The sequence below is a fragment of the Larus michahellis genome, chromosome 3 (assembly GCF_964199755.1).
Source record: "Larus michahellis chromosome 3, bLarMic1.1, whole genome shotgun sequence".
NCBI classification, from domain to species: domain Eukaryota; kingdom Metazoa; phylum Chordata; class Aves; order Charadriiformes; family Laridae; genus Larus; species Larus michahellis.
The window spans coordinates 130,000,190-130,027,418 of record NC_133898.1 but is presented as its reverse complement, the minus strand read 5'-3'; the positions used below and the strand labels follow the sequence as shown (position 1 = coordinate 130,027,418).

The 27,229-nt window shown below is 41.0% G+C and overlaps 1 protein-coding gene across 2 annotated transcripts in view; it reads left to right on the top strand.

Moving 5' to 3' along the window:
- The window catches only part of FZD3 (frizzled class receptor 3), a 62,178-nt gene that overhangs the window by 19,292 nt on the left and 15,657 nt on the right, over positions 1–27,229 (top strand). The window contains exons 3-5 of one of the 2 annotated variants that reach the window (XM_074582151.1): positions 12,441–12,637; positions 14,200–14,356; positions 15,143–15,217. In XM_074582151.1, the coding sequence (XP_074438252.1) occupies positions 12,441–12,637; positions 14,200–14,356; positions 15,143–15,217 (429 nt within the window). Of the gene's footprint in view, positions 1–12,440; positions 12,638–14,199; positions 15,218–27,229 lie in introns of both variants that reach the window. The other variant, XM_074582150.1, reaches the window with a different exon arrangement.

Below are 27,229 nucleotides of genomic sequence, written 5' to 3'. Positions count from 1 at the left end.
ACTGTCTCGTTAATCCCGTTATTGTGTTGGGTCTTGTCCTACTTGTCTAGAGTGTTTCAAAGACACACAGGATACACTGTGGGAGCAATTTTTCCCCAAACCATGTTAGTGATACAGAAGAGAGGTAGGCACAAACTTCTGTCCGCAACAGGGAGAAACTTCTGGACCTTTGAGGGCAAAATATTATTTAATCTCTTTTAAGAGAAGCAAGCACGCTTTTAGGGTGCCGCAGAAACAAATAAGCGGAGGCACTGTGGGAATTCCTGTCAAATATTTATCTGGTAAATTATTAACTGTAGGGAAGAAAAATCAACTTTGGGGAGCTTGGTTTTATTCTTAATGTGATAGTTTTGGTGAAGCTTTCGGAATTGGTCATTCAGACACTTGTGAGGGAGATAACGGCTTTCTGTCCAGTGCAAAAGTGTACAAGTGCAGTTGTTTTTTTTTTTAATTCTCTTTCCCTATCCTCCCCTGTAGAGTTCATGTGTGACCTCATTAACTTGGCACTGAATGGGAGGGATAGTATCCCCTGATGAATCTTAAATTTTAATTTACAGCTGCTATGTTTGGACGCGTTTTTTAAAAATGGTTCATTATTAAAATTAAAGTCACCAACTAATTATCTTAAAGCTTCTATTTCGAGCAGAAATGAATTTTCATTTAATATGTTGGAGTAAATTGAGATTTTTCTCAGTCTTAGCTTCTCTATTAAGGAGAGAGGCCCGATTAATGACCCTCTTGTAATTCTGTAATTAGGTAAAAGAAATATATATTGGGATGGTAATCTATTTTAAAAGTTAAAAAAGCCGTCCTAGTAGATGGAGTCAATGTTTGGTCAGAATGTATAGACTCACTGTAAAATTATAATAATGAAAGAAAAATCTCTTCCCAAAGACTAAAAACTTCCCCCAAAGCCCCCTCATTTTCCTGTTGTTTGTGTCCAGCTGCACATGCTATACAGATAGCGCATGGGAAGAATTTCACACCTAATACCAAAATATAGAAAGTTGATCCTGAGATTAACTAGCCGGGTCGTCTTTTATTTCGTAATGGCTTTATTGTACTTGCTTGTAGTAACAGCAACAGTACGGGATGGTTCTGCATGGAGCCCCTGGTAACACTGAGACACGCTGTTGGTTTTTTACGCAAACTTCCAGGTAAATATACATGTTTTCCTGGATAAAATCTGCGATTATATCATCATCTGCCCACATCTACCCAATTAATGCATGTCAAGAGTACTAAGTACTGCAGCTTTACTTTTCTTGCATTAGAAATTGGCTAAAATAATCGCAAAAACAAATACAATCCCCTGAGAATCCTTACAATCAAAATAGTCTGAACAGTAAGTGGTATATGAGAGAGAAAAGAAATAGTAACTGTTTCTTTGTAGTAGAGTAAGTGGAAGGTGCTGTTAAATTGAGATTTGGAGACGGAGCATCTTGATTTGGGTTGGATCCTTCTCTAGTAAATATATACAGGGGCCAGCAGGGCTGTAGGGTTTGTAGAGCGTAGACCACACACCCAGGAAAACCATCCCACGTTATTTATCTGTGTGAAACAACCTGCTAATTTTTAGAATTAACTATGCCAAAAGACACCTTAGGATACTAGACTGAAAGACTGAAAGTGTAGCCTTCCTGGAAATTAAGCATGAGGGAAAGAAAAATACTTGTCAAGCCAGTAGACAATATGCTTTAAATATTGCCCTGTGAAATACCCTTAATTTTGAGGCCCAAAGATGCAAATCTTCTATCCAACTGTTGACACGTGTGTGTATGTCTCTCTGTGTGTGTATATCTGTGTTTTTGCTGGTATATAGATATAACAGATGGTTTGTAATGTTAGATTAAGACGCAGCTGTTAAAATATTAGCATTCATTTTACAGATAGGTTTTGTTTGCTATTCAGAATAACTTTTATAGCATTAATCCAACAGATTATGTTCTTACTTCAGTTTGCGTCATATTATTTATGGACGTAGTTGTATTGGATCAGTGCCATGCTCTGCTTCTTTCCAAGCCACATACACCAAATAAAATGACTCTGCCATTCTTAGAGATGCATTATTGTATTACCTGAGTATTCCTTTTGATTTTCAATTTGGACAATAAATATTGGGCAGAGTCAAGAAAAGTTTCAATATGTAGCCAAACGCATCTGTGAAATCATTTGGCACAACTGGTTTTTTTGTGTTTTTTTTTTTTACATAATAGTACGTGACAAAGTAACAGTTCTAGTGGATATTGCAAGTTCATTCCCTGAAGTGTTTAGGTGAGATCCATTATGGGCTTTCACAGGAGCAAAATTGAGTCATTTAACCTATGTCCAAGGAGATGTTGATCCTAATGTAGACAGGTAAGACACGAGAGTTTTTGAATGGTAATTCATTGTTGGAGAACACTGTCTGATGTTCATAGCTCAAGCAGTAAGTTTATTTATTACGATGACTGACTCTGGCGTTGTATTCTCATATATGAAACCAGGTGTTTTGGCTAGTAAGAGAATTTTGTGAGACAAGTTTGACAGCAGACTGGCTGCCAAGGGACAAGCAAATAGAACTTCCTGAATTCATTTAGTGTGTTTTTTCTCTTGCAGCCTTCTGTCTGCAAAAGCTTACACTCCTGGGTTTTCACAGCATCCACGCCTGTTCTCTGTCATAGCATGAAGTCTTTGTCTTCTGTGTTGTGGAACTAATGCTATACCATTCTATGGAACCATTCTATGATTCTATAAAACTCAAGAGTTTACCTTAAACATATCATAGAATCACAGAATGGTTTGGGTTGGAAGGGACCTTAAAGACTGTTCAGTTCCACCCCCCTGCCCTGGGCAGGGACACCTCCCGCCAGACCAGGTTGCTCCAAGCCCCGTCCAGCCTGGCCTTGAACCCCTCCAGGGATGGGGCAGCCACAGCTTCTCTGGGCAACCTGGGCCAGGGGCTCACCACCCTCAGAGTGAAAAATTTCTTCCTGATACCTAATCTAAATCTCCCCTCTTATAGTTTGAAGCCATTACCACTTCTCCTATCGCTACATGCTCTTATAAAAAGTCCCTCTCCAGCTTTCTCATAGGCCCCCTTTAAGTACTGGAAAAGGGGCTTGAGGTCTCCCCAGAGCCTTCTCTTCTCCAGGCTGAACAGCCCCAACTCTGTCAGCCTGTCTTCATAGGAGAGGTGCTTCAGCCCTCGGATTGGCTTCGTGGACACAGAGAAGTTGTGGATGCCCCTTCCCTGGAAGTGTTCAAGGCCAGGCTGGACGGGGCTTGGAGCAACCTGGTCTAGTGGGAGGTGTCCCTGCCCATGGCAGCGGGTTGGAACTAGGTGATCTTTAAGGTCCCTTCCAACCCAAACCATTCTGTGATTCTATGACCCTCCTCTGGACCCTCTCCAATAGGTCCGTGTCCTTCTGTTGTTGAGGACTTCAAAGCTGGATCCTGTATTCCATCCTTGTAATGTTTTTTTGGGTCTGGCGGGGTGCAGGGCAGTTGAGCTCTATTTTAGATGGTTATGAACACACCAGATGTCCTGAGCAGCACAGCTTAGGGTTCAGTGTTAACTAGCTGTGAGGTCAGCCTAGCTGTGCCCTGTTCTTCATCCTCCAGTAACACCCGCTCCTTTTGCGCCTCTTGCACTGGCACCAGAGTCTGCCCAAACCTATTGTAAGGTCATTAAGGAACTAAACCAGTAAAAAACAGCTTAAAAAAATTGAATTGATCAACCTAGGTGTATGACACAGGAAAGACATTTAGATGCTAACACTCAAAGGTCTCAGCATTCAGGACTTTTTACACTAGTAGTGGTCCAAATACAGGATGTGTGGCTTTGAGGTTGGTTTCATGGGCAATTTAAATCAATCTTAAACCCAAGTCAGTGTGAAAGAGGTGGGAGGCAGAGGAGAGGGCAGGGGTCGGTAAACTTAGGCCCATTGTGAAGCTGCACCCTGAATTGCATTAGATGACAAGTGTAGTTTGCCCTCACTTCACAGCCATATAGGAGGAGGAAGATGACAACTCTACAGTTCACATTTACTTTTAAGGGAGTCAGCATACTGTACGTGCCCTTGCTTAGTCTGTCAAGAAGCACTTTGGCTTGAATATCAGAATTCAGAAAACAGAAGCTGCCTTCCATCCTCATCCCAGTGGAAAACATGGAGCTTCAAGTAGTCTGCATTGGCTTGTAATATTAAGGTCTCTTAGGTATTCTGCAACATCAGCTGTGTTAAAAAAAAAAAAACCAAAACAAAACAAAAAAAACCAAAACAAAAAAAAGACCAACCCACAGTTAGCGAAGAAATAAAAGTAAATTCTCTTCAATAGGGGTATTCAGCGTTGCTTTCATTGTATTTTAGAAATCCAACTTGTCTAATTTTATTCTGCAGAGTGTTAATGTTGTTCATGATGTGGCAGATGCTGTCATTCTATATGTTGATGGCAGTAAAAATGAAAAGGTGAAGCAAATCTGATTGGTGATTTTGAAGTTTGGCTATGTCTTTATCTCCATCTTCCGTCAAGTTTCCTATTATTAGAAATTCCCTTTTTATGAGCTCTGAAGAACTTGACCTGGCTACTGACTGCATTGTGTGCTCTCAAGTTAGCGTCAAGTCTTCTAACAAATCATCGTACCGAATGCTTTTCCTCCTTCACTCAGCAAGATGAATTCTTGAGCACCGTGCCAACAGTGAACTGTTTATGCTCTTCACTCCTGTTATTCTTCAAGGAGACAGGCCTCCCTTGAGTGGGCAGAAATAGTCCATGAGTCCCTGACATGCAGATCAGCCTGTGGTGGCAGAGTTGAGGGAAAGGAAAGGTTGTTATCGCTAACGCTCCACTTCTCATAATGGATATCTTTCTCCTTCCCACAGTGACAACAGCGCTGGAGCACTTTTTGGCAGGCATCAAAGCGGTGCTCGCACTCAGTTTGTACTTGGAAGGTTGTCTTTGCAACCACAGGAGACAGAAATGTGTCATTTAAATGAAAAATATTATTTTGTCAGGACTTGGAGCTCCTGCCCAGTAGTCTCTTGCTTGTCCAGGCAAGTGTGCTTTTTAGCGTCTTAATAGTATCTAAAATATGGTCCAGAGGACTATGTATTTATTTGTCTGTGATACTTTGGAATTCTCCCAAGCCCATCACAGCAGGCATATGGAGAAGAAGGAGGAAGTCCAAGCAGCCTCAGCTGTCTTATAAAAACTAACACTTCTTGCAAATGGAAATTGTTACCAGGACCACCCATCTGCACTCATCGGTTCCTAAAACATAAAGATCACATTTAGGAAAAGTGCAAATTGACAGATGGATGCCATCTTTTCAGCGTCTTCCAAAGGAACTTCAGAATTTAAAATGAAGCAGGAGACCTCTTTAAAGAACAAGAGCAGATGGCTCTGCTTTTTAGTCATATAGACAAAGATTAATGTCACTTGCTGTCTTTTAAATACTTTCATCTTTATCCTACTTTTTTTTCCCCTGCAGTTGAGAAATTAACCTCAGCTGTCTGTTTACAGACCAGAAAGCTTAGGCTGGTTTGCATGATTGCTGCCCTTTCACAAGTCAGCCAGGTAACATAATTGGTCTTAAGTTTTAAAGTAAATAACAGGGTGATTGTCTGGTTCAACCTATAGCATGAGAAAACAATAATTTAAAACCATACTAAGTACTTGACGTTTTTATTGTTGGAATTACTTAAGAGCTATTGTGGACATACACATTTAGGACTAAGGTAAAACAATCTGAAATTTTTTGCTTCCCAGTCTGTAAAGTAGTACAGTATCAGTCTAATCCTCATTGCAACCATAATTTTTCCAGCTAACATGGAATTATGAGACATGGGATATTGGAAGGCAGTGGGTTATGTGGTTCATAAGGGTTCACACAGATGATGTGAGAGTAGCTTTTTTCCATGCTGAAGAGGTGTCCTGGTTTGAGGAGAGGAAAGCTTAATTAATGAGCAGCCAGAATTGTGACCCCCTTTGGCTTTTCATACCTGCATCACTGTGCAAAGCTAAAAATAATTACCAAAAAAAAGTATACCTAAGTTTCTCCAGACAAGGAAGTTAATCATGAGGTAAGCTTTAAATATACGTTATGCTAAGTATTCTACACTAAATTTATCTTGGCACTGTGCATTAAAAGCAGGCTTGGGCAAATTAGCCTATTGCCTTTTGAGAACAGAATAAAGTGTCTGTGCAAGAAAACTGTGCCTCCATAGTCACAGTAAGTTGAGCAAGCGTGGATTGGTTCCAAAAGAAATGGACTTTTACACACCTGTCTCTGTGTTTCTGGCCCTTTCTGCAGCCATTACTTATCACAGAATGGTTCAGGTTGGAAGGGACCTTAAAGATCATCTAGTTCCAACCCCCTGCGCTGGGCAGGGACACCTCCCACTAGAATGTGGCACTATCTAGCTCAAGGTCAAACTGGGTGGGAAAAGGTAGCTTTCTGTTGGATCTGGCTATGGTTTTTGCTTTGGTTTTTTTTGAAGAAGCTAGTGCCCCAGCTCACTGCTCTTCGCAAACCGCCAGTGCCTGTGCGCCTGTGTAAGCACTCCTGAATCTTCTTTAGGAATCACCAGTTAGGCTGAGGTAGGAGCCTCAAGTTCAGCCTAATTTGAAGTTAGCATTAGCACTTGAAGTACTACAGCAGTTGTTCAGCTCAGGATATTAACTTAGAACAAATATTTTCAAGTGAAGTGTGTGTACCAGCATGACCATGGGCTATAGGCTCCAGCAAACCTGGCAGGATTCAGAGGAACGTTGCACGTCAGAGCCATTGGAGAACAAATTTCCACTGTCTCAAGAAAACCAGTTCTGCTTTTAACAGTCTCTTGAGAGCTTTCACGTGAACCGTCAGAGCTGCGAGAGCCGTTCAATTGGAGAAGACATGTCGTTATCAGAGGCAGGAGGCAGTAATATGTTCAGTCTAACTTGCTGCTGGCTGAAGAGTTAAATCGAGCTGCAGCTCCTTGGGAGGTAGCCTGGAAAGCATTATTGCCCATGCACTTTGAGATACAATTCAAGATTTTTCTCCTAATGAAGAGCAAGCTAAAATCAAACATAGAGCAACGCAGCACAGAAAGAGCAGAGCATGTGGCTGGCCCGAGACAGGATACGCCCTGAGGCAGTTTCTTCCACCAGAGAATTGCAACAGTAATTGATAGTCATAGCATCGCGCTTTTCCCGTGAGCCCGAGGGAAGAAAACTTCCCTGCTTCCGTCTATGAGTTTGTGAGAACGCTTCCTGTTCGGGTTTCTGTTAAAAGAAAGGAATATATAAACAAACAGAACAGTGAAAGATCACCAAAATTATTTCGTTTAACTCTTGCAATAATGTTAATTTCCAAATAACAGCCAGCTAAATGGCTACTGCTGTGTAAAATAAAAGGTAGAATTTGGTTTATTAGCTCTCAATAATATGAGAAGTCCGAAAATGTGGTGCATTTCCATGGTGTATTTATAATTACAGTTATAACTCTTGCTTTGTAACCAAAAGTGAGAATTTGTTAAAAAAAATTGTCCTTCGTCCCCTTCTGAAAAAAAAAAAAAAATCCAAAAGAAAAACAAAGGTAAGCAGGAAATTTCTAGTCTCTGTTAGAGCCTGTCTGTTAAAACATTGCCCAGGGTTTGTCTTTTCAGCAGGTAGGAATTGTAGGCAGGGAAGAAGGAGCTGGGGCCACGCTGCTGGGAGTTGGGAAATTTCCTAAGGCAGGTTTGCTACCGGCGAAGAAAATTCTGGGGAAGAGGGAGAGAAGACATGGGTAAGGTTGGACTCCAAATTGGAGTGCTCCGAAGAAAGCAGCGATACAGGATTGCGGTGTGTTATTTGGTCCACAACACCTGCGTGGCAAAGCAACAGAGGGATGAGTGTGTTCTGTCTCAGCCTGAAGAAAGTCAAGTTCATAATGCTGCTGTTATCACTGGGCTTGAAGGAATTTCCGTGGACATAAAGATTGTTCTCAGAGATGGAAGGACCAGTGGGTGTACAACTGTAGATATATCATACAGTTATGTGAGCTGGCATATTTTAAATACTTAAATACCTTCAGGAGCGAAGAAGAGTTTATCTCTTCTTAAACATTTATCTCTTCCCCTTCTTGGATTTCCCAGGGCTTGGCATGAATTATTGAAATCAGTTTGGCTATCACATCTTTTCTTGTCATTGTCCTCTTCCTTTTTCCTCTGTATGTTGAGTTGTTCAACAGGCGCTCCTCAAAACCACGTCCCGTTAAACAGAGAGCCTTTTGTTATGCACTGAAGAGGAATAGGGCTAAATGTCATAACTTGCACTGCATCCTTGGGCAAGAGCATAAAAAAAGTCTCTTCGTCTCGCTGGCTTTATTTTTAATAGTGAACAACATAATCAGTAGGTGGAAGTGACTTTTCGTCTTAGGAGCTGCAAGGAAGTAAGATAATTTTAGAGACAGGGTGCTAACAGGCTGAGCTGCTCACACGCACAAATGCTGCTGTTACGGGTTGAAAGCAAGCGAGTCTCTTCTATCGCATTACAAGGAGTAGTTGTAGGGTTTTTTGTTCTTCTGCTGTCTAGCTTAGCCTCTTCATGATTTGAAAATAAACTTATCTGATATAACTCATAAGAGAGTTTTTGTCTGCCTGCAGTTGCTATTTTGAGAGAAGGGATGGTGTGAGAGGGGCCTGGAGCTGCTGAGAAACAGAACAGCCAGCACTAGGGGAACAGTCCTATTAAATTACCCCGATTGAAATGTATTTCTTCAGTGTTGTTGGGGTTGCATGTTTTCTTCAGTGATAAAGAACCCTAAGTGCATCTAACGTGCCCTCCAGGGTCTGGGGGACTTTGTCAGGGAACATTCAGTTACACAAGTGTTGCTTCAGATGTTTCAGCGTCTTCAACCCAGCCTCCAGCTGCCATGCCAGAAGGGAGCGGGTCTCTGCATAGACCCTGTGCCGTATCTGTCAGGCCCAAGAGAGGACAGACTTGATCGTCCAGGCCCATGTGGATGTCTTGGAAAATGAATGGCATCTTAGCCAGCAGGAGAAGGCAGTGTTTAGGCAGCTGTCTCGCAGCCCACATATTTGAGCACCCTGGGGCTGCTGAAGGGGACAGCCTGCTCTTACTGAGAGTGCTCTTTCAACCCCCGAGCCATTGCCAAAGAGCACCATCTGCATCCCCGTTTTTGGACGTTTCTTGTCTCGCTTCCAATATTCCCTCGGACACCATTGCCCAGTGTCCTTTGGAGTTGGCTGAAAGCTGTGGCAACAGCCACCTGCCCCTAGCAGGATCAATAGGATACAAGGAAATACTGGTACTTTTCTGTTCCCTTGAACTTGCTTTACTGCTTTTCCTTTGCTTTGCAATAGCCATGATCTGGAGCTCTGTTTGCACAGTTTTCTACGTGCACACCCTGAGGGAGCCTGGGGTCTTCCTAAATGGTACAGCTTTCTGCGGATCAACCAAAACCAAACAGAGCTTTTAATGAAGGTGAAGTAGCAGTAAAAGAGAAACTTCTAAATCATAGAATGGTTAGAAGGGACCTTAAAGATCATGTAGTTCCAACCCCCTGCCATGGGCAGGAACGCCTCCCACTAGACCAGGGCATCCACAACGTCTCTGGGCAACCTGGGCCAGGGTCTCACCACCCTCACAGGAAAGAATTTCTTCCTAATATCTAATCTACATCTCCCCTCTTCCAGTTTAAAACCATTCCCCCTCATCCTATTGCACCATTCCCTGATCCAGACTCCTTCCCCATCTCTCCTATAGGCCCCCTTTAGGGACTGGAAGGCCACTATAAGGTTTCGCCGAAGCCTTCTCTTCTTCAGGCTGGACACCCCCAACTCAGCCTGTCTTCGTAGTAGAGGGGCTCCAGCCCTCAGATCATCTTCGTGGCTTCCTCTGGACCCATTCCAACAGGTCCGTGTCCTTCCTGTGCTGAAGCATCTTTTTTTTAATGGAAGGCGTATCAGAGGACAGCGGTAGAGCACTTGTCAGGAGAACTTGAAATTTAGCTATAGGTACATGCAAAACTGCAGTGGCAAGAGGCAAGACTTTTCGGGGGCAGGCATTAAGCTAGTAGCTCTTTTTTAGAAAGATATAACTTCATGTTCTTATTTTCAAGGTTCTTTGAAAAGAAGGAAAGTTAAACACTTCCCAAAATAAAAGTGGGGTTTTATTTTCCCTTGCTGTCAAATAAAGGCAGACTATTAGCTTACGCTTTTCCAGTGAAGTCAGGTGTTATAACTACTTAGAATCAATTTCTTGGATCCTTGTTGTCAAACAATATCTTTAACTGTGTTGTAGGCAATAACTATTTAAAAATAAAACCATTTATGCATCTGAATGCCCAGCCAAATAGAAAGTGTTCCTTGAGTAACAATGAGCTTGTAAATGTAAATACTTTCCAACTGTTGCTTCATTTTTCCTTGTCAATACCTCTGAAGGCTTATACTGCCCTTCATACAAGCTGTTGCCAACTTCCACGGCTCTGTTGTCAGATAACAGCATTTTCAAAAATGCGTAGTGCTGAAGAGAATTTAATCAGCTCTGTAAATAATAATTATGTTTTAAAAAAAAAAAATCAGTAAAATCACAGCATGGTTGTGTCTTATATTCTGAAAATGAACCTTTTGCAAGGGAGGCGAAGAAGGATGGAAGAATTGCAAGAGTACGGAGGTGATAAGGAGGAACTGAAACGTGAAACTTTTCCTCATCATTTCTAGTAGTTGTCATATATATTGCCATAGAAGATGACCTATTTTTTGTTATTGGGTCTGTTCCGTTCTGTAGTTTGGGAAAAGAAAATGTTGAACTGGCTTAAAATACTTCTCAGGAAATTGCTGTTTGAAAATGTAATCTTTCTACAGCTTACTCTTCAGCTTTGGCTGTAATACGATTTAGGTTTTTTAGATATATATATATATAGCAGGTTCATTTGTGCTTCTGCTATTGCGCCACAAATTCTGAAGATTAGACTTCTTGCTCTATAATCCTGCTAGGCTGGGGAGAAGAGGAAACTCTGGTATCAAGATAATGGACTTTTTATAAAAATCTATGTAGAACAGAGCTCGTGTAAGCATTGCCATCGATCAAGCAGCAGTCACCTTTTCCCTTCAAGCTACGATTTGAAAGATAAGTCAAGGAAAAGAGGTGGGTTACTAAAATGCCACTGCTGTTTCTCCAGTCTGGAGGTAGCAGAGTAATTCAGCTTTCACAGGCTGTTTTGTTTTATTCTAGAGTTGTAAGTTCTAATGTATTTTGATATTCTGTAGTTCCACTCTTAAGAGAATATAATTGACCTTACATTAATATCCGAAGCTGTGGTGAGGCTTTGTATAGTGGTAGGTGCCACACAAACTCGGAATAAGATATTGATTGACTCCTGGAGAGTTTTAAAGACAAGCCATAACAAGCAAGAACAAAATGAACCCATGCTGGAGAGTAAGAAGATAACATGGATTATCAATGTGCACCAGTTTTTATTAAGACATAAATCCCTGTCCTACTTTTTTTCCTTCTTTTTCGTCTTCAGAAATACTCAAGAACAGCTATATATTGGCTGATGGTGATTTTCTGTCAGTGCTTCCAAGGAGCGTTGCTATCACTGTTACTTAAACCTGTTCTAGTAGCACAAGACACCAGTTATTTTTTCTGACTAATTTTTTTCAGGCTTTGATTTCACTGTGCTTTCTGGTGGTTAGTCAAGAAACGACATAGTTAATGTGATTTTGTTGTAATTACAGCCCTGTTCTGTAAGCTAGAAGGTTCTATGTCCGTATGAGAACTTATATAATGATGATAGCATGATAGAACTAAGATTTTAACGGATGGATTCTCTTCAGTTGGACAAGATGCTGTAGGAAGAACACAGTGGAAAACGTCCTGTGTTTGCATTTTGTAGAAAGATATGAAGAACGCTGCCCTGCTGGAGAAATTCAGGAAATAGAGATATTATTTACAGTCATTATGTCACGCTCTGAGAATAATATTTGAAAGATCACAGTATGCTATATTCCTGTATCGTCAAGGAATCTTGCATTATCTGACATTTCTCAGATTGTAATCTCATCAAGCAAATGCAAGTTTTTCATAGTATCCTACTTAATAAGCAGCTAGCCATTCGGGATGTGTCTGTCAGCTGCACAAGCACTAAAAGGAATCACGTTTATGTGACTGTTATTGGAAATGTGAAGCTAAGCCTGAATCCTCAGAGGTGGTGAGCTGTCTAATTCCCATTGATCTTAATGCAAATCGAGTACATAGATGTCCCTTGTGACTCTTTGTCATTGTCCCCGGGCTTCTTGATTGCCTGTCTTCCTAAGATCACTGCTTTCAACAGACAAATTTCAGAAAATGAAGGTTGTGGTTATGGTTGTGAAAGCCCTAACACCTCATGAGACAAATTACACCTTCCTGCTGAAATGTTCTACAAAACTGCCGTTTGTAGGTATTGAATTCTCCTTTTTCTTTTCTAGCCATTTCATCCGATGGTGAATTTGGAATGCTCCAGAGATTTTCGACCATTTCTGTGTGCCCTCTATGCTCCTGTGTGCATGGAGTACGGCCGCGTCACTCTCCCTTGTCGCAGACTCTGTCAAAGAGCATACAGCGAGTGCTCCAAACTCATGGAGATGTTTGGGGTCTCTTGGCCTGAGGATATGGAGTGCACCAGGTGAGCAAATCTGGTTTTTTTCAGAATCCCAGGATAAAATTTTGGTATGGTCTAGGATGTTTTATGATCTGAAATGGACGTTTTAAATGTGTTCCATTACAAGTGCCCTTATTTTCCCTTCCATTTGTGTAACAGCCTGTTTCCTGGGGTGGAAATTGAGTTCATATTTCTATCATCTGCCCAGGAGATAAGTTGAAAATTTCTGTGGGCAATTACTGTAAACTGCACATGCGCTTTCTTAACTGAATGAGTATACCCCTCTATTTTTCTTCTTCTTTGGCATTTATGCTGACCTGGTTTTGTCTGCTATACTGAAGTTTAATAGGTGGTACTGCTATAAATTTCTCTGAGTTAGGCAAAATTCCATACGCTAGAGATTAATAGTCTCTTTTTCTGAGGGGGGAGCTGGCTGGTTTTGATGGGTGTACAAAATCTCAAAGCTCTGTTTCCAGAGCATCTACCTCTTGTTGAGCTTGTGTGCAAATCGATGTTTTCTGCTTTACATTATACGAATAACTTCATAGAAAAGTATTTGATGATGTTCTAATCTATTTGAAACAGAATATACATGAAATTGAAAACAATATCTTTATGCTTTATTTTTTGTAAGTGACTCCAACAGTTAATAAAATACAGGAGCACAAACAGGATGAAATAGTCTCTTACAGTTGGATTGGAGAGAGTGAAAAACAGTTAAAACTTCTTTTAGGAAAAGAGTGTCAGAAGATGCTTCTAGGTCCCGAAAAACTGGATCAAAGATGGCTCTAACTCCCTACTCCAAACAGATGCCTGGGCCTTTAGGTCCTCCCATCTCCTCAGTAAGGCCCAGGTAGTGAAATTTCAAAACCAGATCTAAAAATATTGAAACTTTGCTGGTGCTGTGCTAGTGCCATTGTGCCAGAAGATGCACTGTGGCAGAGGAACAGGCACACTTAGCTTATACTGCACTTGCTGAGGTGATAACGTTTAGCAGAGGGAAGAATGGGACAACTCCGCATGGAATCCCTCCAGTCTCTCCTGCATCTCCAGCAGCCCTTAGCCTCCAGCCAGAGCTTTACTTAATTACAGAAATAGCTTCATCGTAATTCCAATGTATTAATGCTAGTAGCAGTGCTAGGTTGGATTTTTGGCCTAACTAGCTCACCGTCCTGTCCGATAGCAGCTAGTACAGTTGCTTATGGAAAGGTTTTTAAATGTTCTTATAAAATCATGTGTCCTTGGGCATATAGTCTCAGTTTACAGTAAGCCTAAATTTATAGACTTCCCGAGATGTATTTTCTATCCTCACCTTTATTCTTAAAGCCCCAGTGGGCCTCTTGTCCATTTATTTCTCTGGTTTATTTTTAAACGTATTTTATAGTTTCAACGTCTGCCGCATTCTATGACAATGAGTTCTAGAGTTTGTTTAAACATAGTGTAGTATTTCATGGGTTACCCATTATTTGGATTGTCTTTGGTTTCGCTCTGGTTAGCGTGTCTAAAGTCAGACATATAAATAAGGTTGCTAGTCTTTGCGGAGTATGTGTTTATTACTTGTAAATAATTCTTTTCTTACTTTTTAGATTCCCAGATTGTGATGAGCCATATCCTCGTCTTGTGGACCTCAATTTAGCTGGGGAGCCCACAGAAGAGGCCCCAATGGCAGTACAGAGGGATTATGGTTTTTGGTGTCCTCAGGAGTTGAAAATAGACCCTGATCTGGGTTACTCTTTCCTGAGGGTACGGGACTGTTCCCCTCCATGCCCAAATATGTACTTTCGGCGTGAAGAGCTCTCCTTTGCTCGCTACTTCATCGGAGTGATCTCCATCGTCTGCCTTTCCGCTACCTTGTTTACTTTTTTAACTTTTCTGATTGATGTCACAAGATTTCGCTATCCAGAAAGACCGATAATATTTTACGCTGTCTGTTACATGATGGTGTCATTAATTTTCTTCATTGGCTTTCTGCTTGAAGACCGAGTAGCGTGTAACGCATCTAGCCCTGCCCAGTACAAGGCTTCCACAGTGACCCAGGGCTCTCACAACAAGGCTTGCACCATGCTTTTCATGGTGCTCTATTTCTTTACCATGGCTGGCAGTGTTTGGTGGGTCATTCTTACCATCACCTGGTTCTTGGCAGCCGTGCCAAAATGGGGCAGTGAAGCCATCGAGAAGAAGGCATTGCTCTTCCACGCCAGTGCCTGGGGCATTCCAGGAACTCTAACCATCATCCTCTTAGCAATGAATAAAATTGAAGGTGACAATATTAGCGGCGTATGTTTTGTTGGCCTCTATGATGTGGATGCATTAAGATACTTTGTACTTGCACCTCTCTGCCTGTATGTTGTTGTTGGAGTTTCCCTTCTGCTAGCTGGCATTATCTCCCTCAATCGGGTTCGCATTGAAATCCCATTAGAAAAAGAGAACCAGGACAAACTAGTGAAGTTCATGATCCGGATTGGTGTGTTCAGTGTTCTGTACCTCGTGCCACTGTTGGTTGTAATTGGCTGCTATTTCTATGAGCAGGCTTATCGAGGTGTGTGGGAGACGACGTGGTTTCAAGAACGCTGCAGAGAATATCACATCCCGTGTCCCTATCAGGTGAGGAAACCGATACGACGTATTCAGGAGTGCAGAAAATGGGTAATGAGGGGATATGGTAAGACTTATTTGTCATCCCTAACTGAAAGTGCTCCTATTCCTACAAGGGGAGGTTCTTGCCATACTGAAATTATTTGGATAATGCATTAGGCCTTCTGAAGGACTAGATATTACTGGAAAATGGGAGGCTTGCATCAGCTGCCGCGTGTGTTTTTTGTGGAGTTTCTGGCCTGTATGGGACCTATACAGAATATAAAGATGCTGTTTTAAACCAACTTCAAGAGCAGGACTTAATGAGGTTTTTTTTGGTCATTAGAGACTTGTTAGAAGTTTTGCTCTGAAGGAATTTTGGCTTTTAAACTGAGTTGTCATCAGCCTGATTACTGCTTTTTCTAGTTTTTTGTTGTTCATCTGTAACAGTTTTGTTGCTTTGCTTAGCCTAGAGTTTTGTGCTCGTTTTAGGGCAGTCTATGCATGTGTCAGAAATGTCTGTACAAAATCTTACTTGAAGTGCCTTCAGAAGAAAACCAGAGCTTACAGCTTATCAGTTTTGGTTTTCAAGAAAATTACGCTCACCCGCTCAATTTGTTTAATTGAGTTATCCCAGGAACAGAAGCCTCTAAGAGCAGTAGGTATCGAACTGTCCACTGTTTACTGCAGTATTGTGCTGGTGCAGTTGCAAAGAAAGTATTGGGAGTATTAATTACTTGAAGCCTACTTTTCTTTTTGAGCCAAAGTGGCAAATTGTTTTTGGAATGATATTGCATAGATATTTTCCGCGACTTCTTTGAAGGCAGCTTTATTTCAAGCAGGTTGTACAGCAAGCATCTATTACGTAGCCGCGCATACAGGGGTATAAAAAAAGTTGATATTTTGGCTCTAAGGCAGTTAAAACACCAGCTGGATCATCAAAGCTCACATTTTAATGCAATAAAATATCACTAAAAGGTTTGGCTGAGTCTATATAGCTTGATAATAATCCTTTTATTACCTTTTAACCCTTTTTATTGTTTTTTTTCTGTTAGATTTTTATTAGGGTGTGACTCTTCCCTCCATCCAATGTGTGAGCGTTTTTATGGCAGGAAATATCTGTCAGTGGGTGTGTTTGGTTTCATTTGCTTGATTGAGTCTTCATTGCTGCAGGTTTTAATATGTTAAACTGTCTGATGCTTAAAAAGAGAGAAAAAGAGGGATGTGCAGTTTTCTATCAGTTAATATCAAATACCCACCATATGCCAATCTAAAATTCGTGTAAGAATCTATAAAATTAAAAGGATATTGCTTTCTCAACGAAAACTATTTTAAACTTGGAAACTTCTGATGTCTAAGGGCTAAAATCCTGGCTAGTGGAATAACGAAAACATGAGTAAAATGCTACTCAAATTTCTAGAAAACCGTTAGCATAATGGCTCAGCGGGAGTCAAAAGAACAATAATGGTTTCATTCACATCAAATTGGGTTGAAGGACCCGTAGACCCTAGGGAGTATTAGAAGGGGTTTTCTTCTAACCCATCCCATTTTTTTTCTTAAGCTAAACATGCTTCCTTAATTAAACTATCCAGACTTATAATTGGAGCAGATTTCCAAAGCTGTGGGGAAAAATAATTTTGTCCTCAGATCATGCTAGTAAAATTTATTATTAAACTGGGGGAAAGTTTAAAGCTTTGTGGAAGAGTATCACTCACTTGCAAAATAAGACTACATTTTTTTTTTCTAAGCCTTGATACTATTTAATTTAACGTCAGATATTTGAATATCAGTGTCTGAGATTAGACTACCCTAAATTGAGAGGTGTAGTTGATTCCACAGTGGACGTAGGTTTTATGTGCACAACTTACGCAGGGTTGTGTGGTTGGAATTTGCTGCTTGCATAGGCGCACTTTTTCCAATCCCAGCAAATCTGAGGTTAAAAATTCATTAGTCTGTTGAACAATTACATCATCTTTGCCATCAGAGGATGATGCCACAGTAACTCATTCTGGAAAATTGCTAATGGGGGAGTTTGATCATGCAGCTGCTACAGACATGCCTCCCTGCCTCCCTCCTGTCTGCCTGCTTCACCCGGCAGATACCGCGGGGTTAATCATGTGCTGCAGATTCTCCTGGCTGCTGCGAAACCAAAGAGAGCCTCCTTTGGCAGCTGGTGTTCAAATGAAAAATAGACATCGTGTTTCTTTGACTACCTAAAGGGCTAAATACTCCCAAAACCACAAAGACGACATTGAGGGGCTGGAGCGTGTCCAGAGAAGGGCAACGGAGCTGGTGAGGGGTCTGGAGCACAAGTCTGGTGAGGAGCGGCTGAGGGAGCTGGGGGGGTTCAGCCTGGAGAAGAGGAGGCTGAGGGGAGACCTTCTGGCTCTCTACAGCTCCCTGAAAGGAGGGGGTAGCCAGGGGGGGTCGGGCTCTTCTCCCAAGGAACAGGCCATGGCACAAGAGGAAGCGGCCTCAAGTTGCGCCAGGGGAGGTTTAGGATGGATATTGGGAACAATTTCCTCCTGGAAAGGGTTGTGAAGCATTGGAAGAGGCTGCCCAGGGCAGTGGTGGAGTCGCCATCCCTGGAGGGATTGAAAAGCCGGGCAGACGTGGTGCTGAGGGCCATGGGGTAGTGGTGGGTTTTGTCAGAGTTAGGCTGATGGTTGGACTCGGTGATCTGAAAGGTCCCTTCCAACTTAGGTAATTCTATCATTCTGTGAAAATGGAGAAAGCAACAAGGTACCTTTATGCTTCAATCTTGGTTTCTGGCTACCTGGATGTTTCCTGGGTTTACCTGGCTACGTGTTATTATGGTCGGTTGTCAGATCCGGGAGGCATGTGTTGCTTTCCTTGTGAAATAAAAACCTTTTTTTTTTTTTTTTTTTTTTTGCCACAAAGACAGGAAATCAATATCCCGGTATTCCCTGTCTCTGAGGAGTAAGTGCAGAGCAAAAAGGAGCTCGTGTTAGCTTACCTTGCCTTCAGTGTCCTCCGCGCTCCAAGTTTCTGGGAGAGACTGGGAAGGAGGGGAAGGGTTTGTAAGAGCCGGCAGCAGCTCTCTCCCCACGAGCACATCCCCATCCCCAGTTTTCTGTAGCATCACGGGCTGCTGTGGTTCAGGCAGCAGCTTTAAGGTGTTGCCTGGGCCACAACAGCAGGTAAAACAGGCAACATCGCCTGTCTCAGCCGGGGCTGTGAGGGCTCAGATGAGCTCTGAGATGAGCCATCAAGAGTTGAGTGGAGTGAATATTGTTTCCTTGAGTCTCCTTTAGTAAGGAAAGACTAACTACTCCACTGAGAGGCGAGGTTTCTTTACGGTATATACAATGTATCTAATATGTTTAGGAAATTTAATTGTACTTTCCCCACTACAGGGGAAATGCTTTGGTTTTGTGTATGTCAACTTAAACAGGCAAGTCAAGGAGTTGCGTTTTGTATCAACCTAGACAAATCTCTTAATTTAGTTAAAAATATCAAGGTTGCTATATTAGAGCATCCTTTTTCATTATGAATAATGGCAAATTGACTAGAGGTGTTATCACAAGTAATTATTTTTATTGTTTCTGATGCTAGGACTGTTTGCAGTCGTGGCAGTGACATAATCTATTTCCAGTCAGTGTTACTGCTCTGCGAAATACCAGCTCGCAGCAGCCTAAAAATGTCTTAACCCATCCACCTCCACTTTCACCACGGTCGGGACATTTTTCTTCTTCTGGAGGGGGACGCGCTGCCTTTGTCATCTGCTTTCAGCACAGTAATGCTCAAATGAGGAGCTAAATTTTATGTTGGTATCCCGCTTTCAGTCATTGCCTTAAAAAGAGGAATTCATGCTTGGCCTGCAAAAATGGATTAATGTTTTTGTGCAAGAGGAGTTCATGCAGTGGAAAATGAAAGTAATTTTCACTAGCTATGGAACCTGGTACCCCCGTCATTAATACAGCATTTCAACTGGGCTGTGTGCATGATGTGTTCTTCAGGGCAGGCTTTTATTTCATATGTAATCTTCTTTATGAGAGTATAGCGCAATTTTACATCGAGGCAAAAATGCAGAAATGAAGAGGAAAAAAGCAGGGGAGTGTGACACAATCCAATCATAAAATAATCACCTCTAGCGGTCTCTTTTGCTATGGTTGAAAATCCATCCTTTTCTGCTCCTGCTTCTGTGTCTAACAGTGGTGGTTCTACCAACGTCATGTTGTCGCTCAGAGGGCAGAGCCTTGGAGCAGAGAGCTGGACTTCTGTAATGTTGGGCTCAAGGAGGGGCATTTGGGGAAATAAGATTCTGTATGCTCCTAATGCTGTTCAGCGTGGCTACCGTCATCGTTATCTCTCTAATGATTCTACCATTCTTAACAAGTGCTTGGTCCTGGCTTGGCTTTTTAGTCCGCAGTCCTGACCCAATGGCTACATTTCAAGGTTTTGTCTCTTTCCTCTCCTACTTTGCAATTTCTGCCTTGTGTGTTGATGGAGCCTGTCGTGCTGTGGGAACCAATTCAGATGAGGTGGTGGACTGGGATGAGATTTTGGTCAGTCTCTTTACAGGAGCGTGGAATCACGCAGGTTGAAGGGACCTCTGGAAATCATCTAGTCCCACCCCCGTGCTCAAGCAGGGTCAGCCCAGGACCCCATGTCCAGCCAGGTTTTGAATTCCTGTTGCTGTAGAAGCTACAAATTCCTTTCTATCAGACTTCTAACCTCGGATATATCTGATGTAAGGTAAAAAGTAGGGTAAAAGGGGGGAAAAAAAAGTTTGAAGTGCATTTAGCTGTTGTTACATCTCCTCCTCCTCCAGGCAGCGCGGTGTTTTATTCTTTACAAGGAGAGTGTCAGAGTTTATTTCCTCTTGGAAATTACAAAGGCAGTCAAACAGGGACAGTGACCTGCCCCAGTCTATGAAAATATGTCTCAAAACTGGGATGAATCTGGCTACAAAGTGAAACAGATACTTAGGAAAGTCAGTCTCCAAAGCTGGTTGTAATGTACATTTCTCTTATGAAAAGTAGGAGTTCAAATGGTCAAATACAGCTTTTCCAGCCTGGAGGAAAGGAAAGAGCTGCATCAAGCCAGAAACATTCAAAGGTGGAAGAAAGTGATAATTGTTGTCTTCCCAAGATAAGGAAATGTGTCTGCTTTCTTGGGATGGCAGAGTATGTTGTTAAAAGCTTTTACCGCTTTTTTGAGTCCCGTATTTGAACTGTGTACGGTAGTTTAGGCCTGGAGAGGTTTATTGGGCTGAACCACAAAATCAGATTTCCTGAAAAATAAAGAAGGTCCTGAGTTAAGATTCGTTTCTTTTAAATCCAAACCTAAGCAGACTCTCCACAGTTTTCACAAATGCCTCAGAGCCAAGCTGGGCACTGTGCTGATGGGAGAGATGGCTAATTTAGATATTAAAGAGAAGAAAAAAGAAAGAAAAAGAAACTGTTTCAAAAACATTTGCTACCCTAGTGGGAGTCCTTGAGAAATGAAACGAAGCAGTATGAATTATCTTTGCTTGTGATCTAATATTCATAATTTCCCTACTCATGTGGCTTCACCGGATTGAGAGACCATGGTGCTAACTTGCTGAGAGTGAAGGTGGTGCTCCCTGCTTATCTTTTCGATACTATTTAGTGGAATAGAAGCAGATGTGGGTAGCACATTTGATTTACTGCCGATGGGGAAGACCTGAGAGCAGCGTGAGTTTAGAACAAATTGCAGACTCTGGGTTTGTATTGGAAACTCTCTTTTATTTTTCATTAGGAACTCGGGTTTGTGCTGGATGCTGAATATCCATCCAGTCTCGCTCAGTCATCGGTGTAATGTGCTCCAGGTAGATTCCTGAGCCCAGAACCAGAAGTAAAAATAGTGATGAGTACGTTTAGCCATGGAAGGCATTGAAACGTGTAGATCCAGCTGCAGTCTGTTTACAGCCGACCAAACCAATGTGCCTGTGCAGTCTCTTCTTTACTGTATCATCTGTTTTTTAGCTTTGGGCTCAACCTCATATAAACCAGTGGAATTTCAGAGATAAAATAATGGACATATATTAGAATGAAAATGATGTGAAAGTCAAGAACAGCTACTGAGAGCAGTGTTCATTTATCTAATTTCCGATGTCTCCATCTGAGCCAGGCATCCTAGCCTCCTTTTCTAGCTGAAGCAAAGAAATGGGCATTTTTATAGTCATTCATGGGACATTCAGATGAATCGTACCCTGCCTTAATTTATTTTCTGTTTGAAGAGGTCACATTTGCTCTTATTGGATATTTTTATGTTAGGATTTTTGCTACAAAATTCTGGTGAGATTTTTTGGGGGGGAAGGGGTAGGAGAAGTTGGGTGGGTTTTTTTTGCAATCGGTCTCCTTCAAAAAATCAGAATATGCCTCAACACCTTTTAAACACACTTTCTAGATCCTGCCCGGTCTTGGCTAGAATAGCAGTCATTCCAGAAAGAAAACTTGGTAACGTGGGTTTTGCTCATTTCTGAAGGAAGGACGTAAATAAGCAGCTAAGACCACAGTGCCTGGAAGGGCGCAGGCCTGCATTTGGGAACGCCCTGGACAGATAATTTTGCTTTGCTGAGCATCATATAAACTTGCTTCAGTTCCTGGTGGAGAAGACTTTTTCTGCAAGAACAATGAGCACGACACAACTATTGTTGCAAATGTAATTTTAACCAGCTGAGTTATTGAAGCAGTCCCTATGCTTATCTCTTGAAATCTTTTCTATTTTCCCTCTGATCTTTGCTTTAAAAAAATTAAAACTGCCCTGGTATTTTAAAGGGGTTAATTATGAAGAGCGACGCTGTAAGATGATGTAATACCGAATATCATTTCTATCGTCAACAAAAATAGACGGTCGATCCAGCCGATATTTTTTTCCTGTCCCTCCCAGCTGAGGCCTCAGATTTGCTGTGTAGTAACGTCAAATGGGTTTTTACTGGAGATGGGAGTTCTCACCCACTCACTTCTCTTCATTGCTGGTGTCGGGTAGAGAAGAGAGGATTAATTGTGGTTGCCTGAGATACCGAAAGCGTAAATGGAAAGAATGTTTTGTTAACAGTGCTTCTTGTCTCTCAGTGGCAGTTATATGTATCTACTACAGGCACAAAGGAGAACAGAGTACAAGCTTGCTAATATATTTCTGTTAATATTGAAGTTATACCAATTTACGGATTATTTTAATGCGCTATTTGACAATTAAGATCGGAGAAGTTGATTTTAATATTAGGATTAATCTTTGTCACCTGGTGGTAATTTTGGCTCAAGAATTTGTCAGTTTTCTTGTTTCCCATTTTCACAAACGTACTTTTTGATCTAATCGCGATTAATTTTTTTACTATAGATTTTCAAGATCCTTTTATATGTCTCACAATTAACACCGTTGGGATAAAAATCTCTTCATTTCAGACTGCTTTGGATCACTAACAACTGTAAATGGCTTTGTTTGTTTTGCATCCTTTTTAAAGGTTGTTCACGTCACAGGGCTCGGGGTGACATTTTTCAAGTGTTTCGTTCCCACTTGGCTTTGTCCTGCCTTTACTTTCTGCCTGAACAAACGTGGCAGGAACGTTACGGAGAACAGAGAGCACGCGGAGCCGTCTCACGGGGCCGTTTCAACCCAGGGCAGCTTTCTTATGAACAGGTGCCAGCTGAAAAGCGACGATGGTGGTAAAAGCAATGGCAGGCTGAGAGCCAAGAGAATGGGAGTGTTCAGTCATCTGCTCCGCTCTTACTTCGCTCTGCTGAATATTAGATCTCGTGGTGCCTACATTTAAATAAAACCGGGCCGAAGTAAAAGCGACACACAGACTGCTGTAAATTCGAGCTCAGGTTTTGCAGCTACGTCTCTTCATTTCTCCCCCATCCCCCCAAAAAGAGAAGAAAAAAAGCCTTACTGCATAAATTGTATTTGTATCCAGTTTTTACAATACTTCCCCTCCCCCAAATCCTTGATAGACATTTTAATTTCCTGTAGAGATTTTAAATTTTGTGGTGGCAAAGTTGCCTCGCGTGCACTTAAGAAATGCTCTCGTAGCAGACTGTCTTTTCCCATGGCTGCGTTATGGGTGAAGTGTAACCCCTATTGACACGGGCTTTATTTTCATGCACAAGTGCTTTAGAACAATTGCCCACGCGGACCAAAGAGAAGAAAAGATGGGGCTTGCAAACATCTTGCCGAAAACAGTGGCAAAAAGTAACTGTTGAGATGTAGAGTCTGCGTCTTTGGTGTGCTGATTAAGTTGGGATGGAGTTTCCCCATTTTTATTGGCTGCAATATGTGGCGTTTTCAGGGGGGTTTTTTGGCCATTTTCTCCATTAATCAGGGGTGTTGCCACTATCTTTTTAAATACAAAATGTCTCAGCTGTTTTACCATCTGTGTTACAGTGGGGCTTCAGAAACACGCGGGGGAGCGCACTGAGCTGATGCAGAAAAGAGCCTTTGTTAGGAAATGTCTTCGCACTGTTTGTGTGTGGCAGAGGCATAAAGAGAATATATTTAGAGATGTCTATAAATCTAAATTTTTTTTTTCCTCCTCCCTCTTTTTCATTAGTTATTGTTTAGAATTCCTCTTAGAAGAGGTAATGGATTTGCTTAAATCTGCCCTAAGGAATTGCTTCTTGTTGAATGTAATTATTCTGTCCTAAAAAAAAAAAAAAGAGGTTGAGATGAAAACATATTTCATAGAATGGTTAGAGTTGGAAGGAACCTTAAAGATCATCTAGTTCCTTTTTTCCATATTGCTTCCTATTTTCCATCTTGCTGTTTATTCAGAAGAGACTGAGCAAATCTAAATTATGAATTAGGATTCTTTCAAAAAACAGAAGTCACGTCAGCTCAGAACGACGACGTTAATCACAGCATTGCAGTGTTTCCTAGCAGTGATTCGCTTAATTTCTCCCGGTTTAGATACTTAGGAAAAAGAATATTGAAGGAAAAGAATACATTCAAGTTAATTTCTCGGAATCCTCCTTTTAAGCAGTAGTAATATGAGTCCTGTCTCCTCCTTGCACACCCAGGACTCTGATAAATCCCTCACAGGATGCAATGTGTTCTCTTATCTCACCTTGGCACGTATGCAATTTCCAGTCAATTAACATATTGAGCGAAAGCAATCATTTCGTTCACATGACTCATTTCTGGCTGGTTTTTTAATTGGATTGACTGAGCTAGAGACAAAGGGAAATGTTGATTTCTCAGCCATTATCTTCAGACAGGTTGATGTGTACTTGTACCCGAGTATGACTCCTCGAGGTCATCTTTTTCTTTTTCTTTTTTTTTTTTTTTTTTTTTTTTTACTTTCTTATTATTCAGTATTTTGCTGAGGGTGACTTGCCAAAGGAGGTCAGATCTTGCTATTTTTGAGTTCTCGGTTTCATTCCATTCTCTTTTTAATAAGCACGCTTTATATCTAGAGCAGCCTTTAATTCTGATTATTAAGGAAGCTCTTTTTCCACTGACTCTTTTAATTGCTACTAAAATGGCAACAAAAACTAAGTTAGGAGGTCTGATTTCTTTGGTTTTGAAACACCAGTCACTCTTCAAGGTCAGAATTGAATGTTGCAGTACATGTGTTAGGAAATCAGTCACCTAAAAAAAAAAAACGACTTAACTTTTAATTTTAATAAATTAAAGGAAGTTGCCTGTAATTTGCATTTGAAAATTCTGACTAGCAGTGGATCTGTTAGTGATTATGACTCTTGCACTGGGTTTCAGAGTTGCTTTGAGATGTTGGCCAGTCGTGTCAAAACAGCTGCAGACCAGCTCACAAAGGGAGAATCTTCAGTGGGCTGTTAACTGTAGATCTCTGCCAAAATCTCAGTGAATGCTGAACCTCGATGTTTATAAATCCAAATATTCTGCATCCGAGTGAATTTGTTTTGCTCTCTGTGGCATTCCTTGGCTATTGAATGACCTGTCCCGTCAGCACAGAAACACAAGGTACAAAAAATTTGGGGGATACTGCATTTTTGTGCATTTATTCCTAGTGATTCCAGAGTATCATTACTATTTTCAATAAATTTTAAAAACTTCAGTCCTGGAAGGGTACTTACATTTGAATATTGTTGTTCTCAGGACTGAGCGGCTCTGACAGTTACACTGCTGACAATAGATTTTCTTCTGAAAGCTTCGGCTTTTCAGGAAATTGTGATTGCAGTCACCGTATCTCTAAGGCCGCCGGGCATAACGTGGGCAGCCAGCTCCCACGGTGAGTGTGTCGAGAGGTTTGCTTAGTGGTGTAACGTAAAGCAGTTCAGAATACCAGCTGTAAATACACAAACGTGGAAAGAAGTTCTCTCTCTCCATTAAAACAATTTGTGAGATCAGTGTTATTAAGTAAAAGCTATACTTTGAAATAATAGTTCTATTCTAATGATGAAATATAATGAGATACATGAATTCAGTTCACCTACAAGACTGGTCCAGATCTCTCAGACGTGTTCTGTATGTGCCTTGATCTTGGTAAAGATCCGCTTAGCTTAGCCAGAGCTGGGCTAAATAACATGATAATGTAACAAATACTTGCACATTTCACGTTTGATTTTTCTTTGGCATTATTTGTATGAACAAACAGTGCTCCCCAGCATCATCCTTCTGTTAGTTCTTTTTTCTTAACAGAGAATTATCCTGTTACCCGGAAAAGTAAATGCAGAGTACGGTATCTCGTCCCAACATGTATGAAGGTTTGCTTTCCTCATGAGCTGAGCTCACTCAAGAATCAGGTGCAGCTTCAAACTTCAATTGAGGAACATAAAAATACTTTTCTTTTTTTTTGGTTAATAAATAAGGATGATTTTATACAAAAAAGACTATATTTGAGTTATCTAAAGAGCTGGGTTATTCATGTGTTTTTCATTAGCAGTTTATATTCTTCGTAATACAGGTATATTTTTACTTGTGTTTTATGTATTTTTTTTCTTTTTAATAGTTTCTGAAGTCATTATAAATAGCCTTTAATGCTGAATTGTGCTAAAATAGCTGTTATGCTCAAAAAAAGACCAGTGCCTATTTCTTATTTTCACCATGAAAGAGTCAAAGTATGAACTGATAAGCAGTATCACGAACTGATGAGTATCAAAACTGATAAGCAACATCCGAACTGACGAGCTGCCATGTCTTCCAGGATGTGGAACGTTCACAGATGAGCGTTAGAGTGCTTTGCCCAGAGTGTGTTACTCCTGTTTGGAGCTTGGGACTTGTCTTTCTGAAAATGCAGTATTGTATAGGTTTAACGGCTCAACTTTAACACATGAAAATACTTTCATCCCTAGTCATGAAGTGGTTCTTCCAGAGACAACTAAGAGGAGTTTTAAGTAGAAATAGGGCATTAATAACTCTTGTTATTATATTTGAGTATATTATTTTGAGTATATCATACTCTTGTATTTATTTGCGAATAGCTGAGGATGGCAGGGACCTGTGGAGATCGTCTAGTCAAATGGGGTCACCTAGAGCAGCCGAATTTTGAATATCTCCATGGACGGAGACTCCGCAGGCTCTACTGACAACCTGTTCCACTGTTCCGTCACCCTTATGGTATTACAGCATTCGGTATTACACTGTCAAATTTTCTCAATTGATGTAATAACCCTGACACCAAATTATTTTTCAAAGCTTCAGTTGAACTGATTTTTTAAAATCAAATCATGTAAATGATCATTAACCTTATTCTGTTCACACTATAAATTGAAAAAGGCGGCCTTTAGACTAATGAATGTAGTATTTCTGTCTGTGGAGAATAAGAAATATTTTGTAAATACCATGTTTGCTAAAATAGCTATTTGCTTCTTCTCCCCTAAGTTCTGCACTTTTGCTTTAAGCTGTGGTTTGGCTATTATTTGCATCTTTACAAAATTACACTAATCTGTTTCCTATGACTTCATCTCCAGCGATTTCACAGTGGGGTAATTACTCGTTCCGAACCATTATTGGAACAAATATAATCTCATGCGCAACTAGGTGTTTTTTTCTGTATGGCTTTCTGTGACTGACTGCGTTGCGTTGGATCAAACAAGACTGTAAGAAGAAAACAAAAATAAATGAAAAGTAATGAAA